This window comes from Panthera leo, chromosome E2, assembly GCF_018350215.1.
Source record: "Panthera leo isolate Ple1 chromosome E2, P.leo_Ple1_pat1.1, whole genome shotgun sequence".
NCBI classification, from domain to species: Eukaryota; Metazoa; Chordata; class Mammalia; order Carnivora; family Felidae; genus Panthera; species Panthera leo.
The window spans coordinates 12,329,948-12,346,188 of record NC_056693.1 but is presented as its reverse complement, the minus strand read 5'-3'; the positions used below and the strand labels follow the sequence as shown (position 1 = coordinate 12,346,188).

Sequence of the window (16,241 nt, the reverse complement as noted above, 5' to 3'; positions counted from 1 at the left end):
GCCCGTAATGTGTTCGTTATAAATACGGACTTTGCATGTTCACAAAGCACCGCCTCTTCAAACATGATACATTCGGCTTAGAGAAGGTAAAAACGCTTTGGATGATGCTAGCAAGCCACAGACGAGAGAAATCAGGTAAGAGCCAAGCAGGTGGGAGTCCTCGTAGGTGTTCTCCTGTGTGTCTTCGCTTCCTTCCGCCCCCTTTGCTGTCACCTGGTCCAAACTGCTAAACTGTTTCTTGAATCCTTTCAGCCGCTTGCCGGTTTCCACGCTTCCTCTTGTTTGTCTGTTCTCCGCGTAGCAGCCCGTGTGATCCGTAGGAACTGGAAGTCAGAGCCCCGTTCCTCTGCTCAAGACCCTTTGGGGCTTATTTTTCCCGGAGTTGAAACCTCTCGAAGTGGCTTCTTGAGTCCTCCATGGTGTGCTCCCCGTCCCCCACTTCCTCTCTGAATACCTCGCCCGTCCCCTTCCTCTCGCTCCGCCTCGCCCACCTACACCATGCCCCTCGGAGCTCCCAGACCTGCCAGGGACGCTCTAGCGCCTGCTGCCGGAACAAACTGCCACGCACTTCATGGCCTAGAGCAACACGGTTGATTACGCTTCTCTGGGTCAGAAGTGTGGCATGGTTCTTAACCAGGCCACAGTCGAGGTGTCTGCACGGTTGCATTTCTTTCTGGAGGCTCTAGGGGAGGATCTGTGTCTTGGCTTTTTCAGCTTCTAGAGGTTGCCCCCCGTTTTTGAACTTACGGCCCCTTTCTTTCGTCTTCACCGCCACACCCTGCTTCTCCCTGCCCGTTCTCTTGTGGTCACGTTGCCTTCCTCCGCCCTTCTTCCGTAGCTTTCTTGCACTGTGAAGGATCCTCTTGATTGCCTTGAGTCCAGCTGGGCAATAGAAGATAGTCTTCCATTTTAAGGTCAGCTGATTAGCAGCCTTCATTTCCGTCTGCAGCCTTAATTCCTCTTTGCCATATACTTAACGTATTTTAGGCTCCAAAAATCAGGACGTGGATTCTTCCGGAGCCAGTTAATCTGCCTACTACACATACTTCTGCCTCAGAGCCCTTCCTTACTCTCTGTGGCTCTCTCTGACATATTTTTTTGCCTGAAATCCTTTTGTCCCTTCACTCCTTCCCTCCCTCCTTCCTTCCTCCCTTCCTGTGTCTGCTCAGTTTTAATGTCACAGGAACGGCCTTCTCTGACCAACTTAAGTAAAACATCACCCTCTTTACTTTTCTTGTTCTGCCTTAGGTTGTGCCTCATACGTTTTTGTTTGCTTGTTCATCTCCTCTCTGTCCCCGCTGGAGTTTGATCCCCTCCCCCCCCCACCCCGGCGAGGGATTTTGCCTCTTTCGTTCATTGCTCTATTCTCAGTGCCTAGAATCGTCTGGTATGTGGCAGGTGTTCTGGAAACATGTATTGGCTTCATGAATGTGCTAATGGAAAGGAGACCTCCACGTGTCCATGGGTCCTGGAGATAGCTATAGGTCGTGTGCAAACCAGAGCGAAGGAAGGATGTTGCAGAACATTGTTTGTTTTCTGATGAATGCCTATCCAGTTTCTTTCTGTTTGTTACTTTCTTGGGTGCCCTTGGCATGAAAGTGTGTTTGGGTATGTGCACTTGACCCGTGTCCCAGGGCAACTGGTAAGCATTGTGCTTGTGGTCATACTGAGTAACATGCTTTGTCTCTGTGCTCTGTGGCTTTCTTGGAACCTTCTGTTGGGGAGCATTTTCTTTTTTTTTTTTTTTTCTTTTTTAATTTTTTTTTAATGTTTGTTTATTTTTGAGAGAGAGACAGAGTATGAGCAGGGGAGGAACAGAGAAAGGGGGAGACACAGAATCCGAAGCAGGCTCCAGGTTCTCGGCTGTCAGCACAGAGCCTGACACGGGGCCCAAACTGACAGACAGTGAGATCATGACCTGAGCAGAAGTCAGAAGCTTAACTGACTGAGCCCCCCAGGCGCCTCAGGGGAGCATTTTCATTTCTGGGAAGAATACTTTTGGAATGACAATTTTTTTTTTTTTTTTTTTTTTGAGAGCATGTGTGTCCTGGGGAGAGGGGCGGGAGGATGGAGAGAATCTCATGCAGGCGCCACACCCAGTGCTGAGCCTGATGCAGGGCTTGATCTCATGACTATGAGATAACGACCTGAGCTGAAATCAAGAGCCAGATGCTTGGGGCACCTGGGTGGCTCAGTCGGTTAAACATCTCTTTTTTTGGTTTTGTTTTTGTGTTTAAATTTATTTTTATTTATTTTGAGACAGAGAGCAAGCCAGGGAGGGGCAGAGAGAGGGAGACAGAATCCCAAGAAGGCCCCGCACTGTCAGCACAGAGCCTGATGCAGGGCTCAAACTCATGAACCATGAGATCGAGACCTGAGCCGAAATCAAGAGTCGGACGCTTAACCGACTGAGCCACCCAGGCGCCCCTGGAATGAGGATTCTGATGTCCTGTTCTCAGATCCCCCAACAGAAGGAAGAAAGATATGTTTCTTCTTTCTTCTTCTATGTTTCTTCTACTGTATCAGGCAGTATCAGCCAGGTTGCAAGCTGCCTTCCTTTTGAAGAGTTGCCATCTGCAGCCCATTTGCCTCTTTCAAAGCACCCACCCACGTTACTGCCTCCAGGTTTCCCCTTCCCTGTCCTCGGAGGGGAAGATTTAAGGTGAGAGTGATAGGAGACACATACCCGAATGCTGCCTGCATCTGGTTCAAAACTAGATCATGCTTTTTATTTTCTACAAAGTTAGCCATTAAGCAAATGTGAAAGAATATAGATTTCATACAATTTTTCCTTGATTTTTTAAATGAAGATTTGGTGCTTTTCAATTAGTAAACATTCACTGTGTTTTAATTAGAACTTTTTTTTTTAATTTTAGACCGAGAGAGAGCAAGTAGGGGAGAGGGGCAGAGAGGAGAGAGAGAGAATCTTACATAGGCTCCATGCTTAGCACAGAGCTAGACACGGGGCTCGATCCCGTGACCCTGGGATCATGACCTGAGCCAAAATCAAAAGTCGGACATTCAACCAACTGAGCTACCCAGGTGCCCTTCAACTAGTGAACATTCTGACGTAGAAAGAATCAGGAAATTTCCTGCTTAAAATTGTCAACATCCTCAAAGACACTCCCTGTTCCCCTCACACAACTCCTCCTTTTAGGGGTCAGTTTGTTAAATATAACCATAAACGGAATTACTCACCAAAAAGTACATACTCACCTATTAGCGTTTTCCCAAGATTCTAGTAACTTATCTTTCCATTTGAACAATTTAATTAGGGACTGGGTAACTTGTGGAAGCAAAGTTTCCAAGTCTTTTTGAGCATGAGCCATAGTAAGAAACACATCTTTCATTGTAACCAGAACATTTTGCATGTTGTAGATTTATATGTGACTTTCACAGGCATCTCACATAATGACACCTGTCCTGTTGGCAGTGAGGCTCTGATAGTTGCTGTCCTGGTTCTTTTTTCTGAGAGCTTATTGCAAGCTTTTAAATCTTTCCAGCTTACTAGAGTCTCGAAAGTTTTCGAGTTTGAAAAACTGTTGTGGTGGGTTATGTTATCCACACATCCATACATCCACAGGTCTTCCACATCCTATTATCACAGAGATAGTCCTAAAGCTTCAGAAGGAACCAGCAATAGGCCTTCCTTTCTTTTCACCCCAGAGACGCTTGCCACCTTTTATTGTTTTTGTTAGCATCCTGGTTGAGGTACCCCCGTCTCTCGATGTCCCCTGTGCAGCTTTTCAGCTTCCCAGCAAAACTGCAATATTCTTTCCCTTTCCTGTATCAAATAACTTACCTGGAAAAGATATTTTCTTTCTAGGATGTGGCTTCAACTCTCACCAGAATAGTTAAACCAGGATTCATTTAATTCATTTAACATGCACTTGTGGAGTACTTTCCACACTCCAGGCAGAGTTCTGGACATTGGTTATAAAGTCGGAAAGTGTAAAATGTGTTCACCGTACAAGGTATAACATGCTTCCCTCCTTGGTGCTGCATTGTGGTGGGAAAGACATATGGTGCCCGACGGATGACCTAGCAAGTCACATGGTGAGAGGGGTGCATGGAACATAAGGAAGGATGGGAGTTGCCAGAGGTGAACTGGGGGCGGACAGGGCTGATTATTTTACGCTGGGCCGTAAAGTGGCTTGTTGCTGGACTGACTTTGAGCAGAGACCTACAGGTCGTGAGGAATCATCCATGTGTCTGTCCAGGAAGTGTTCCTGGCAAGACCAGACTCCCGCAGTTGGGCTGGTTTTCGGAGGTTACACCATAACCTCATCTTTTCCTTTTCCCAGGCTCTGTCTCTATTGTTTTTACTTTTTTTTTCTAGAGCTCTGAATTACCATCAGGTTTTAGAACCATGTATGTTTTCTGTTCAACTTTATTTCCCTTTTGTCCTCACGAAGGAAACTTGCCCGTAGAAGATAAAGTTCTGCTGTCTGCTTTATGCTACGTTTTAGTCAGTGTGCCATTAGGTATTTGCTCCCAAACCCGCAAGTCATACTAGATATTCCAGGTCACCTGGACGCTGAAGTAACTTTCCAATAAAGTGACCCAAAGCAGGGCTCTGTAGAGGCTGTCTCCCACACGTCTAGTGGATCGAAACGGGGGCAGCTTTTAATTGACTATTCATATGGGGAGGCAAGTGAATTTCCCTTTTAAACATTTCTTCAGCAGTGTTTTCAAAGACTATCTTTCTAGAGCAGTTTTAGGTTCGCAGCAAAATTGAGCGAAAGAGACAGAGATATCCCATATAGCCCCTACCCCCACACTCACCTCTTACATGATCAGTATCCCCACCAGATACAATTGATGAACCTATATTGACACATCATTGTCACTGAGTCTATAGTATACATTAGGGTTTACTCATGGTATCATACATTATATAGACTTGGACAAATGGATAAAGCCACATATCCATCTTTATAGTATTATATAGAGTAGTTACACTGCCCTAAAAAATCCTCTGTCCTCTGCCCGTTCATCCCTCCCCTCTAACCCTTAGCCACCATTGATCTTTTTACTGTCTCCATACTTTTACCTTTTCAATAATGTCATATAGTTGGACTCATACTTTTCATTTTGGCTTTTTTCACTTAGTAATACGCATTTACATTTCCTCCATATCTTTTCATGGATTAGTAGCTCATTTCTTTTTAGCACCCAATAATATTCCATTGTGCGTATGTACCACAGTGAATTTTTATCTGTCCGCCTACTGAAGGACATCTTGGTTCATTCAAAGTTTGGTCCTTGTGAATAAACCTTGTCCATGTTTTGTCTGTGTATGGATTGCTGTGTGGGCGTACATTTTCAGCTCCCTTTGGTTAATAGCAAACTGTGCAGTAGTGGGAGAGTATGGTAAGGGTATGTTTAGTTTTGTAAGAAACCACCAAACTGTCTAACAAAGTGTCTGTACTATTTTGTATTCCTACCAGCGATGAATGAGTTCCTGGTGCTCCACGTGATGGCCAGCACTGGTGGTGTTGGTGTTCTAGATTTTGGCCATCCTAATACATGTGTAATGGTATCTTGGTGTTTGGATTTGCATAAAATAACATGGGGAGCATCTTGTCATACACTTATTGCCATCTGTAGATCCTCTTCAATGTTGGTTTTTTTTTAATGTTTATTTCTGAGAGAGAGAGAGACAGACAGAGCATGAGCGGGGGAGGGGCAGAGAGAGAGACACACACAGAATCTGAAGCAGGCTCCAAGCTCTGAGCCATCAGCACAGAGCCTGATGCGGGCCTCGAACCCACGAGCCATGAGATCATGACCTGAGCCAAAGTCAGACGCTTAACCAACTGAGCCACCCAGGCGCCCCGATCCCCTTCGATGTTAAGAAGGTCTTTGGTCCATTTTTTAATCAGGTTCTTTTTCCTTATTGTTGAGTTTTAAGAAAAGTACTTTTTGAAAAGTTTATTGAAAAAATAATCTTCAAATGTTTAGACAATCTTTATGTAAATACAGAGACTTGGGAATATGAATGGGGTAAATGTTTTAGAAAACACATTTCTGAACTTAAGTTATTAGAGGTGGTCAAAAGTTTGTAATAGTAGCCAACCCATTTAATGTCTGTCAACACAGAAAGATAAGGTTAGGTGAACATGTGCAGAATTTCCAGGAATACTTTGAATATAGAAATATAAATATTTCAAGGTATTTGGTATTAGGACATATAATAAATCCAAAATTTGGTTATGTTACTGCTTTTCTTTAAGTTCTAATTGATTGATATTATCTATATAACTTTCCTAACTACATAACTTATTAACTACATAATTTTCTATTCAATATTCTACACTGACTTTCAAATTCAATAGAAATGGCCATAGAGGCACACCATAAGAGACTCTTAAATACAGAGAACAAACTGAGGGTTGATGGGGGGAGGGGGGAGGGAATATGGGCTTAGTGATTAGGAGCCCACTGGCCCCCCTCCGGTGTTCCCAACACCTGCAAATCAGAGACTCTGACACGTGGTGGAAAAGACCGACTGGACATTCTCTGGGTTCAGTAAAGTCTTACGGTCTCTCCTAAATGTGAAATCTTCAAAATACTGAACAAAGCCTTCAGTTGTCCACATCTCTGCATTCTCTGTCTTTACAGGAGGAAAGATCCAAAATAAAATGAAGACTGTTTTAGAAACAGAACCACACAAAGAGCTTTCCTGCTGGCAGATCTGGCAACAAATTGCAAGTGACTTAACCCAGTGTGAAGGCTCCATGATAAAGAGTTCTCAGTTCCCCAAACAAGGTGATTCACCTGGACAGGTTGGGGCCGGACTGTCTGAAACTCACACAGGTCAGAAACCTGATCAGTGCAGTGAATTTAAGAAATATTTCAGTGATGTCTCCAACTTTGATCTTCATCAACAAGCACACTCAGGAGTGAAGTCTCACACATGTCGTGAGTGTGGAAAAAGCTTCTGTTACAGTTCAGCACTTCATATTCATCAGAGAGTTCACCTGGGAGAGAAACGCTATAAGTGTGATGAGTGTGGGAAGGAATTCAGTCAGAGCTCATGCCTGCAAACTCATCAGAAAGTCCACACCGTAGAGAAGCCATTCAAATGTGAGCAGTGTGGGAACGGCTTCTGTCGTAGGTCAGCACTTAATGTTCATTATAAATTGCACATGGAAGAGAAACCTTATCGTTGTGACCAATGTGGAAGGGCCTTCATTCATGCTTCCCATCTTCAGGAACATCAGAGAATCCACACCGGGGAGAAGCCCTTCAAATGTGATAAATGCGGTAAGAATTTTCGTCGTAGATCGTCACTTAATAGTCATTGTATGGTCCACACGGGAGAAAAACTGTACAAATGTGAGGAGTGCGGGAAGTGTTTCTTCTGTAGCACAAATCTTCACATCCATCAGAAGGGCCACACGCGAGAGAAACCTTATAAATGTGAGGAGTGTGGGAAGGGCTTCATTCAGCCTTCTCATTTTCGGGCCCATCAGAGAATCCATACTGGTGAGAAACCATATGTATGCAAAGTGTGTGGTAAAGGCTTCACTATGAGTTCAAATCTTCAGGCACATCAGAGAGTCCACACAGGAGAGAAACCATACAGATGCAACGAGTGTGGAAAGAACTTCGGGACGAAAACCCGTTACCAGGTTCATCTGGTGGTACACACGGGAGAGAGACCCTATAAATGTGAAGTATGTGGGAAGGACTTCAGTCAGAGAGCGTATCTGCAGTCCCATCTGAAGACGCACAGCGTGGAGAAACCTTACAAGTGTGAGGAATGCGGGCAGGGCTTCAATCAGAGTTCCCGACTTCAGATTCACCAGCTGATCCACACCGGAGAGAAGCCACACAAATGTGAAGAGTGTGGGAAGGGATTCAATCGTAGAGCAGATCTCAAAATTCACTGCAGAATCCACACAGGAGAGAAACCATTTAATTGCGAGGAGTGTGGGAAGGTATTCAGGCAGGCCGCGAATCTTCTGGCACACCAGAGAATCCACAGCGGAGAGAAACCTTTCAAGTGTGCGGAGTGCGGGAAGAGCTTTGGTCGCAGTTCACACCTGCAAGCCCACCAAAAAGTGCACACTGGAGAAAAGCCGTACAAGTGTGAGGAGTGTGGGAAGGGCTTCAAGTGGAGCTTGAATCTGGACATGCATCAGAGGGTCCACACGGGAGAGAAACCCTACAAGTGTGGGGAGTGTGGGAAGCACTTCAGTCAGGCCTCGAGTCTTAAGGTTCATCAGAGCGTCCACAGTGAGGAGAAACCGTACAAATGTGATGTGTGCGGCAAGGTCTTCCGCCACTCTTCACAGCTACAGTCTCATCAGAGAGTTCACACGGGGGAGACCCCTTACAAGTGTGAGACCTGTGGTCAGAGCTTCCGTTGGCGATCCAAACTTTCACATCATCGCAAAACTCATGGTGGCAGTACGGTTTATGAAGGTAACAAGAGTGGTAAGAACATGAAGGAATTGTGTGTGGAAAGAGGTTCTCCAAAATGACGTTGTGTGAAACCCTGAATTCTTACCATCATCGAGTCTCATAAGAGAGAAAATACTTGTTTGGTTTAGTTGGTATTGAAGCAATAATTGAACCTGTCTCGGTTTTACCAGATCACACAGTGGAGAACCCTTAAGTGGTGTGATACGTCTTTGTTCAGAAGCACTTAGATAGTACTTAGGAATAGAGTTTGGTCTGGCCTTTAACACAAGCATAATGGTGTGCATGCCAGAATTCATATGCACTAGAATGTAAGCTGCATGAGGACAGGGACTTTGCTGCTAAATATACGTAGCCCTCAAAGCTGGAGGCGTCATAATTCTGGACTTCAAGTTATATTACAAAACTGTAACAAACAAAATAGTATTGTACTGGCACAAAAATAGACACATAGGTCACTACGACAGAATGGAAAACCCAGAAATGAACCCACAAATACATGGTCAGTTAATCTACAACAAAGCAGGAAAGAATATCCAATGGGAAAAATAGCGTTGGGAAGACTGGACAGCAACATGCAAGAGAGTGAAATTGGACTGCATTGTTACCCCATACACAAAAATAAATCCAAAATAGATTAAAGACCTAAGTGTGAGACCTGAAACCATAAAAGTCCTTGAAGAAAGCATAGGCAGTAATTTCTCTGATATCAGCTGTAGCAACTTTTTTTTCTAGATAGATCTCCTGAGGTAAGAGAAACAAAAGCAAAAATAAACTATTGGAACTACATCAAAAGAAAAAGGTGCACGGCAAAGGAAACCACAAAACTAAAAGGCAGCCTACTGAATAGGATATTTGCAAATGGTGCATTCGATGAGGAGTTACTATCCAAAATATATGAAGAAATTGTAAAACTCAACACCCCCTCCCCCAAAAATCCAATTACAAAATGGGCAGAAGACTTGATTAGACATTTCTCCAAAAAGACATCTAGATGGCCAGCAGACACATGAAAAGATGCTCAACGTCTCTTCTCAGAGAAATGCAAATCAAAATTACAATGAGCTGTCACCTCACACCTGTCAGCATGGCTAAACTCAAGAACAAAAACAACAGGTGTTGGCAAGGATGTGGAGAAAGGGGAACCCTCCTGCACTGTTGACAAGAATGCAAACTGGTGCAGCCACTGTTAAAAACAGTATGGAGGTACCTCAGAAAATTAAAAATAGAACTGCCCTATGGTCCAACAATTGCACTATTAGGAATTTACCCAAAGACTACGAAAACACTAAAGGGATACATGCACTCCGATGTTTATAGCAGCATTGTTTACAATAGCCAAAATATGGAAAGAACCCAAGTATTCATAAGTTGATAACTGGGTAAGGAAGATGTGGTATGTGTATATATATACGATGGAATATTACTCAGCCATAGAAAAGAATGAAATCTTGACATTGGCAGTGATGTAGATGGATCTAAAGGGTATATTGCTAAGTGAAATAAGTCAAAGACAAATATGTAATTACACTCCTATGCGGAATTGAAGAAACAAGAAACCAGCAAAGGGCAAAGGAGAGGCAAACCTTTGCCTCTATAGTTAAGAAACACTCTTAACTATAGAGAACAAACTGATGGTTATCAGAAGGGAGGTGGGTGGGGGGATGGTTTAAATAGTTGATGGTGATTAAGGAGTGCACTTGTGATGAGCATCGGGTGATATGTGGAATTTCTGAAGCACTATATTGTACACCTGAAACTAATACACTGTATGTTAACTAACTGGAATTTAAATAAAAACTTTACAAAAAAAAAAAGTCTGCACAGCCTTAATATTGACTAGCCCTTGTAGGTGTGCTCTCCACCTGTATGTTAAATAAACAACATATGAAAATTGTACCCAGAGGAGGAAACCTGCAAAGTAAATTTCAGTACAAAGCAGTACATTTGTTGAACTGTAGAAAACCACTGGATATTACAATTCACAACGTTAATGTTACTCCTCTACTATAAATGGCTCCTCTCCTCCCACAGCCTCTGTTCTCAAGTTGGGTTCTTATCTGGGGCCCTGTGTACTTTTCCAAGCATTGTATACAGTTATGTTGAACTGTCTTTTGTCATTTTTCTGACACTACAGACTGAGAAAGTTTTGTTTGCAAGGACTTAACTACATTTCACACAGCTGCTTTTATCTATCAATGTTAAGGCAAGAATTTACTGTAACACTTTGAAAATGTCACAATTAATTACCAATAACAATTTTCTTAACTGACCTTGAGTTTATTGTTGATTTATAACTGCATTTCCATCCAACTCAAAATGTTGCCTTCTAATTACTGTAACAATTTTTTTAAATCAAAATTTCATGTGGGGTCTATGCCCTCTTTCTCCCTCATGCTCATGAAAGGAATACCCCCCCACACACACACATTTGTGGGAATTTGATAATTTGATCAAATGTTTTTTTTTAATTTTTTTAATGTTTATTTAGTTTTGAGACAGAGAGAGACACAGCATGAGCAGGGAAGGGGCAGAGAGAGAGGGAGACACAGAATGTGAAGCAGGCTCCAGGCTCTGAGCTGTCAGCACAGAGCCCGACGCGGGGCTCGAACTCACGAACTGTGAGATCATGACCTGAGCTGAAGTCGGACGCTTAACCGACTGAGCCACCCAGGCACCCCTGATCAAATGTATTTTTGAGGGGAAATTGATACATGCTTTTCCCTACTGGCAGCACTAAAGCATGGTTCTTGGAAAGGAGTATATGTCAGAATATAGGTTGTACATCTCTGATTTGTAAATCATAAAATCAGAAGTTAACATTATGAGATTAAAATACCAAGAAGATGCGCACCACATTGATGATATCACTGATTTTTTAATAGGAATAAGTGCACGTCTGTAGGAACTTGAATTTTGCTATATTCATATATTAACTTGAAGCCATTAAGATTATGGCAGATATCTGTGACGAGAGGAGAAATATACGGGCTTTGAGAAATCATAGATTGTAGCCTTCATAGCATAATCACACATAAATCTTTGTGAGTGTGTTTGTGGGAAGGTATGTATCTACATACATAGATAATGTGTAAAGGGATCCTTTTTCATAGTGGTTTTCCTTGGCAAGGAACATTTTATAGCATTTTCGCATTTTTCATCCCCCCCCCCATATTCTTCCATTTAAGTTATGTTTCAGTTTTTCATGGAATAGTACCAAAGCAGTAAATTACAATGGAATTTAGGAAAGTACCAAATAATTATCCCTTGCAGTTAAGCTGCTCTGAATGTTCTGTATTGTCATCTGGCGTATAAGATCAAAATTAAGGTATGGTCTCTGGAAGCCAGTTGCAAAACCAAAGAATTCTCTGGTGGTTTTGCATATACAAAGAATTGGATGAATTTTAACAATTGTAGTTAACGCATGCTGTGCTTTAAGTATAAATTCATAACAGGGAGAAGGCAAATCCTGGAGCTACAAACAACATTGGTATAAATGCATTGTGGAGGCATTAAAAAACAAAACATTTCCTTTTGAAAAGGTATGCGTGAAGGAAGAACATAACAGCAATGTGGACCCTCTGGCTGTGGAACCAGTAAAGGTGAAGACCAGGTTTGGATGCTGTTACATAGATATGATAGTGATTATTCATTATAGTTGATTAAAGGGGCTTTCCTCAGCAAACTCTATTTACTGGAGACAGATTCCCACGATTGATTTTGTGGACCACACCTTCTTCGGATGTTAGGTACTTAATTAGGTCCATGCTGTTTCAGTTTCGTGCATTGGGGGTTCCTAAAGCTGTTCCATGTTCTTTCATTCCCTAGGAGTACCCAACAACTGATCTGTTAACTGAAAGGATACAAAATAAAATGAGCAAAAGGAGAAGGTACATGGGATGAAGTCCGGAGGAGGAAATTGGGTGCAAGCTTCCAAAAGTTCTCTCCCTGTGGAATCACAGTGTACCGAATTCCTTTGGCACTGAATTGTGGTAACACATGTGAAGTGTCACCATCAGAGACTCTGTGCCCTAGGGTTTTTTTGGAGGCTGGTTACTTAGGCATTCTATGCCTGGCATGTACCAAAATTAGAGATTCTCGGAAGGAAAAGAGATATTCAGGATAAATCACTTTGCACAAAGAGCTTAGGGACTGTGAACTACTTAAATGGTAGGAATCCTCCTGACCAATCCAACTACCCAGGTATTTGTCAAGAGCCAGCCTTGCACACCGGCCTTTCTAAGGGTCTCAGTCTCAGCTCTATGTTAAACTTTTCTGTACACATGACATCAGAAGCCCAGTGCCTTCATTTTGGTTTCGTTTCTTTGTTTTTGTTTTTTTTGTATTTTGTTTACCATTTTTTGCTGTCATACCATAATGTGTCGTCAGGGAATTTGTGACAGAAAACTCAGTAGATGAAAAAAAAAGAAGAGTTGCCCTCACAACTTCTAAGACAGCAGGTACGGCTTACTGGTTGAAAGTTACTGAAAAACAGGATGGGTGCTACAGAGCCCAAATATCTCCACAAAGTACAGTATTATTATAAAAAGAAATATAGGGGCACCTGGGTGGCTCAGTTGGTTAAGCTTCCGACTTTGGCTCAGGTCATGATCTCACAGTTTGTGAGTTCGAGCCCCGCGTTGGGCTCTGTGCTGACAGCTCAGAGCCTGGAGCCTGCTTCGGATTCCGTGTCTCCCTCTCTCTCTGCCTCTTCCCCTGCTCACACTCTGTGTCTCTCTCACAAATAAAAACACATTAAAAAAATTTTTTAAAGGAAATGTAGGTATATCATGGAGAAATCTGGGTGAACACTCCCTTAGCCAAGATGTTCATATTATTGATAATAGAACAAACCTACATTTTAGGTCTGATATGTACCAAGAAGGACATGATGTTGCTTCACTGTTATTACTGCCAATGCAATATTTTTGTGTTTTTGTATCCTGCATTCTGAGGGAATAGCAGATAAACCCAAATTGATAGTTTCTTCACAATTGCCCGACTGCAGGAGTATAATCGGCCAAAGGGCCCAGCTGCTGTGCTCTAAGATGCACCACCACACTACATTTACATGGAGGCCAATCTTCCCATGATTGCTGCCCGTCAACACAATAGGGGTCCTAAAACGGATCCATTCTTGGAGGCTGGGACTCCTCTGTCCAAAGCCTTTTCTTCAGGGACCCCCTCCCCCTGACAGCTTTCAAGATCTTAGATATAAAGCAGTCTAGGATGATCACCAAATCTTCCAAAACTCCTTCACTCAGGGTCACGTTTGTACCATGATCTGATGATTCTGATGATTCCCTCCCTGAGCTCCCAGCCATTTTCTCTCTCAGGTGTTTCCCCCTAATAAAATATCTGTTCTTTAAAAGTCTTGCTTAACATCTTGGCGTCCACTCCTTGGAGAACCAGGACAAACCCAACATCTTAGAAACACACCTCTCGGGCTCATTCCCGTTATTTCCTTTTCCCGGTGGTAGCCACTGACTCAATCAATGGCGCAGATTCATTTAGCCTGTTCTGTATTTTATATAAGTGGAATTATACAGTATACACAAAATACATACACGCTGGCTTCATTCACTCAACATCACGTTATGACATTCACCAACATTGTCGGGAGCAGAGGACTTTGTTTTACTTTAATTGGTGGAGATCATTGTAGTGTGTAAACATAGCATCATCTATTCATCCTATTGTTGATGGGTATCGGGTAATTTCTAATTTTTGGATATCATATTTAGTACTGACATGAACAGTCTACAATGTGTCTTGTGCTTAATATATGATATATTTACTTGAGGAATATTTATATGGATGGAACCAAAACATGAGAGGTAAATGTTCAACTTTAGTAGATACTTAGAATATTCCAAAGTAGTGACACCAGTGTAGTCATACTTTCTCAGTAGTGATATGCAAGTGTTGGCATCTTTACTCAATATTTTTCTGTTTTTTTTTTTTTTAATTTTAGCCTTTCTAATCAGAATGTGCTGGTATCTCATAACAACGTAATTTGTATTTCCCTTATGACATGGAGTTTAGTACCTTTTCATGATTACTGGCTCACTCGACATCCTCTTTTCTGAATTTACTTAAGTCTTTTTTCCATATTTTGTGTCGGGATGCCTGTCTTATTGATCTGAAGACTTAGATTTTACATAACAGTCCTTTGTTCCACACATTTTGAAAATCTCTCTTTTTGTCTTTTCATTCTTTTAGTGTGTTTTGATTAGCAGTGTTTCTTAACTTTAAAATAGTACAAGGGAGTGCAAGCTGGTGCAGCCACTCTGGAAAACAGTATGAAGATTCCTCGAAAAACTAAAAATAGGACTACTCTACGACCCAGCAATTGCATTTATCCAAAGGATACAGGTGTGCTGTTTCAAAGGGACACATGCACCTCCATGTTTATAGCAGCACTATAAACAATGGCCAAAGTATGAAAAGAGCCCAAATGTCCATCGATGGATGAATGGATAAAGAAGATGTGGTATATAGATACAATGGAGTATTACTCGGCAATCAAAAAGAAGGAAATCTTGCCATTTGCAACTACGTGGATGGAACTGGAGGGTTATTATGCCAGTTGAAATTAGAGAAAGACAAAAATCGTATGACTTCACTCAAATGAGGACGTTAAGAGACAAAACAGATGAACATAAAGGAAGGGACACAAAAATAATATAAAAACAGGGAGGGGGACAAAACAGAAGAGACTCATGGAGAACAAACTGAGGGTTATGGGAGGGGTTGTGGGAGGGGGGATGGGCTAAATGGGTAAGAGGCACTAAGGAATCTACTCCTGAAATCATTGTTGCACTATATGCTAACTAATTTGGATGTAAATTTAAAAAAAAATAAAACAAGTTTAAAAAATATATAAAATAGTACAATTTTTCAATTTTTTATTTCACAGTGTGATTTTTGTTTTTGGTTTTTTTTTTTGGTTAAGAAATTCTTCCTACTTAAAAAGAGGGAGGGAGAAATTCTTTCTAGTCCGAGTAAGAAAGAAGTTCTGTTTCTTTCCCTTTTTTTAAAAAACTTATTCTAATTTATCTTTTTAAATTTATTTTTGAGAGCAAGAGAGAGCATGAGCAGGGGAGGGGCAGGGAGTGAGGGAGACACAGAATCCGAAACAAGCTCTGAGCTGTCAGCACAGAGCCTGACACGGGGCTCAAACTCACAGACCGTGAGATCATGAACTGAGCTGAAGTCAGACGCTTTACCAACTGAGCCACCCAGGCGCCCTTGTTTCTTTCCTAAATTATCATTGTTTGCTCTTCAAATTTAAATCTGCAGACCTTTTGGAATTTGTATTTTTATATTCTATGAGACAGTGATCAGCATTTTTTCCCTGTAGACATATCCAACTGACTGAGAACTGTATATTAGTGAGACCTCTTTACCCTCTCTGTTTTAGTGTTTTCTTTATACACATCAAGGTGTAATGTCTGTTTCAATATAGATTTTGATGTCTATTCACTCATTCGTCTATTCTTGAGCAAACTCCAGACTTATATTGTAGATTTTTAAGATTTAGTGTATACTAATATAAATAAGTCCTCTGTTGTATTCTTATTTAGACTCTTCTTAGCTCTTTTGTAATGTTTCTAATCATCATTTTCTAGGGGAAAATGCTGATATTGTTATTGGAGTTTGATTGATACTATAGATCATTTTGGTGAGTATTGAGATCTTTGTAATACTGAGTCTTGAAGCCATGAATATCATTATCTATTTTTTAAGAGTTTTTCTTCGAGAACATAAAAGTGAATCCCCATATAATAAGATGCACATACATAGACTCC

The 16,241-nt window shown here is 41.7% G+C and overlaps 1 protein-coding gene across 3 annotated transcripts in view; it reads left to right on the top strand.

The window, feature by feature from the left end:
* The window catches only part of LOC122208111 (zinc finger protein 227-like), a 74,806-nt gene that overhangs the window by 7,940 nt on the left and 50,625 nt on the right, over positions 1 to 16,241 (top strand). For all 3 annotated transcript variants that reach the window (XM_042918794.1, XM_042918793.1, XM_042918792.1), the window contains one exon: positions 6,625 to 8,874. In XM_042918794.1, coding sequence (XP_042774728.1) covers positions 6,625 to 8,492 — 1,868 coding nt within the window. In that variant the 3' untranslated portion in view covers positions 8,493 to 8,874. Of the gene's footprint in view, positions 1 to 6,624 lie in introns of those variants that run through there.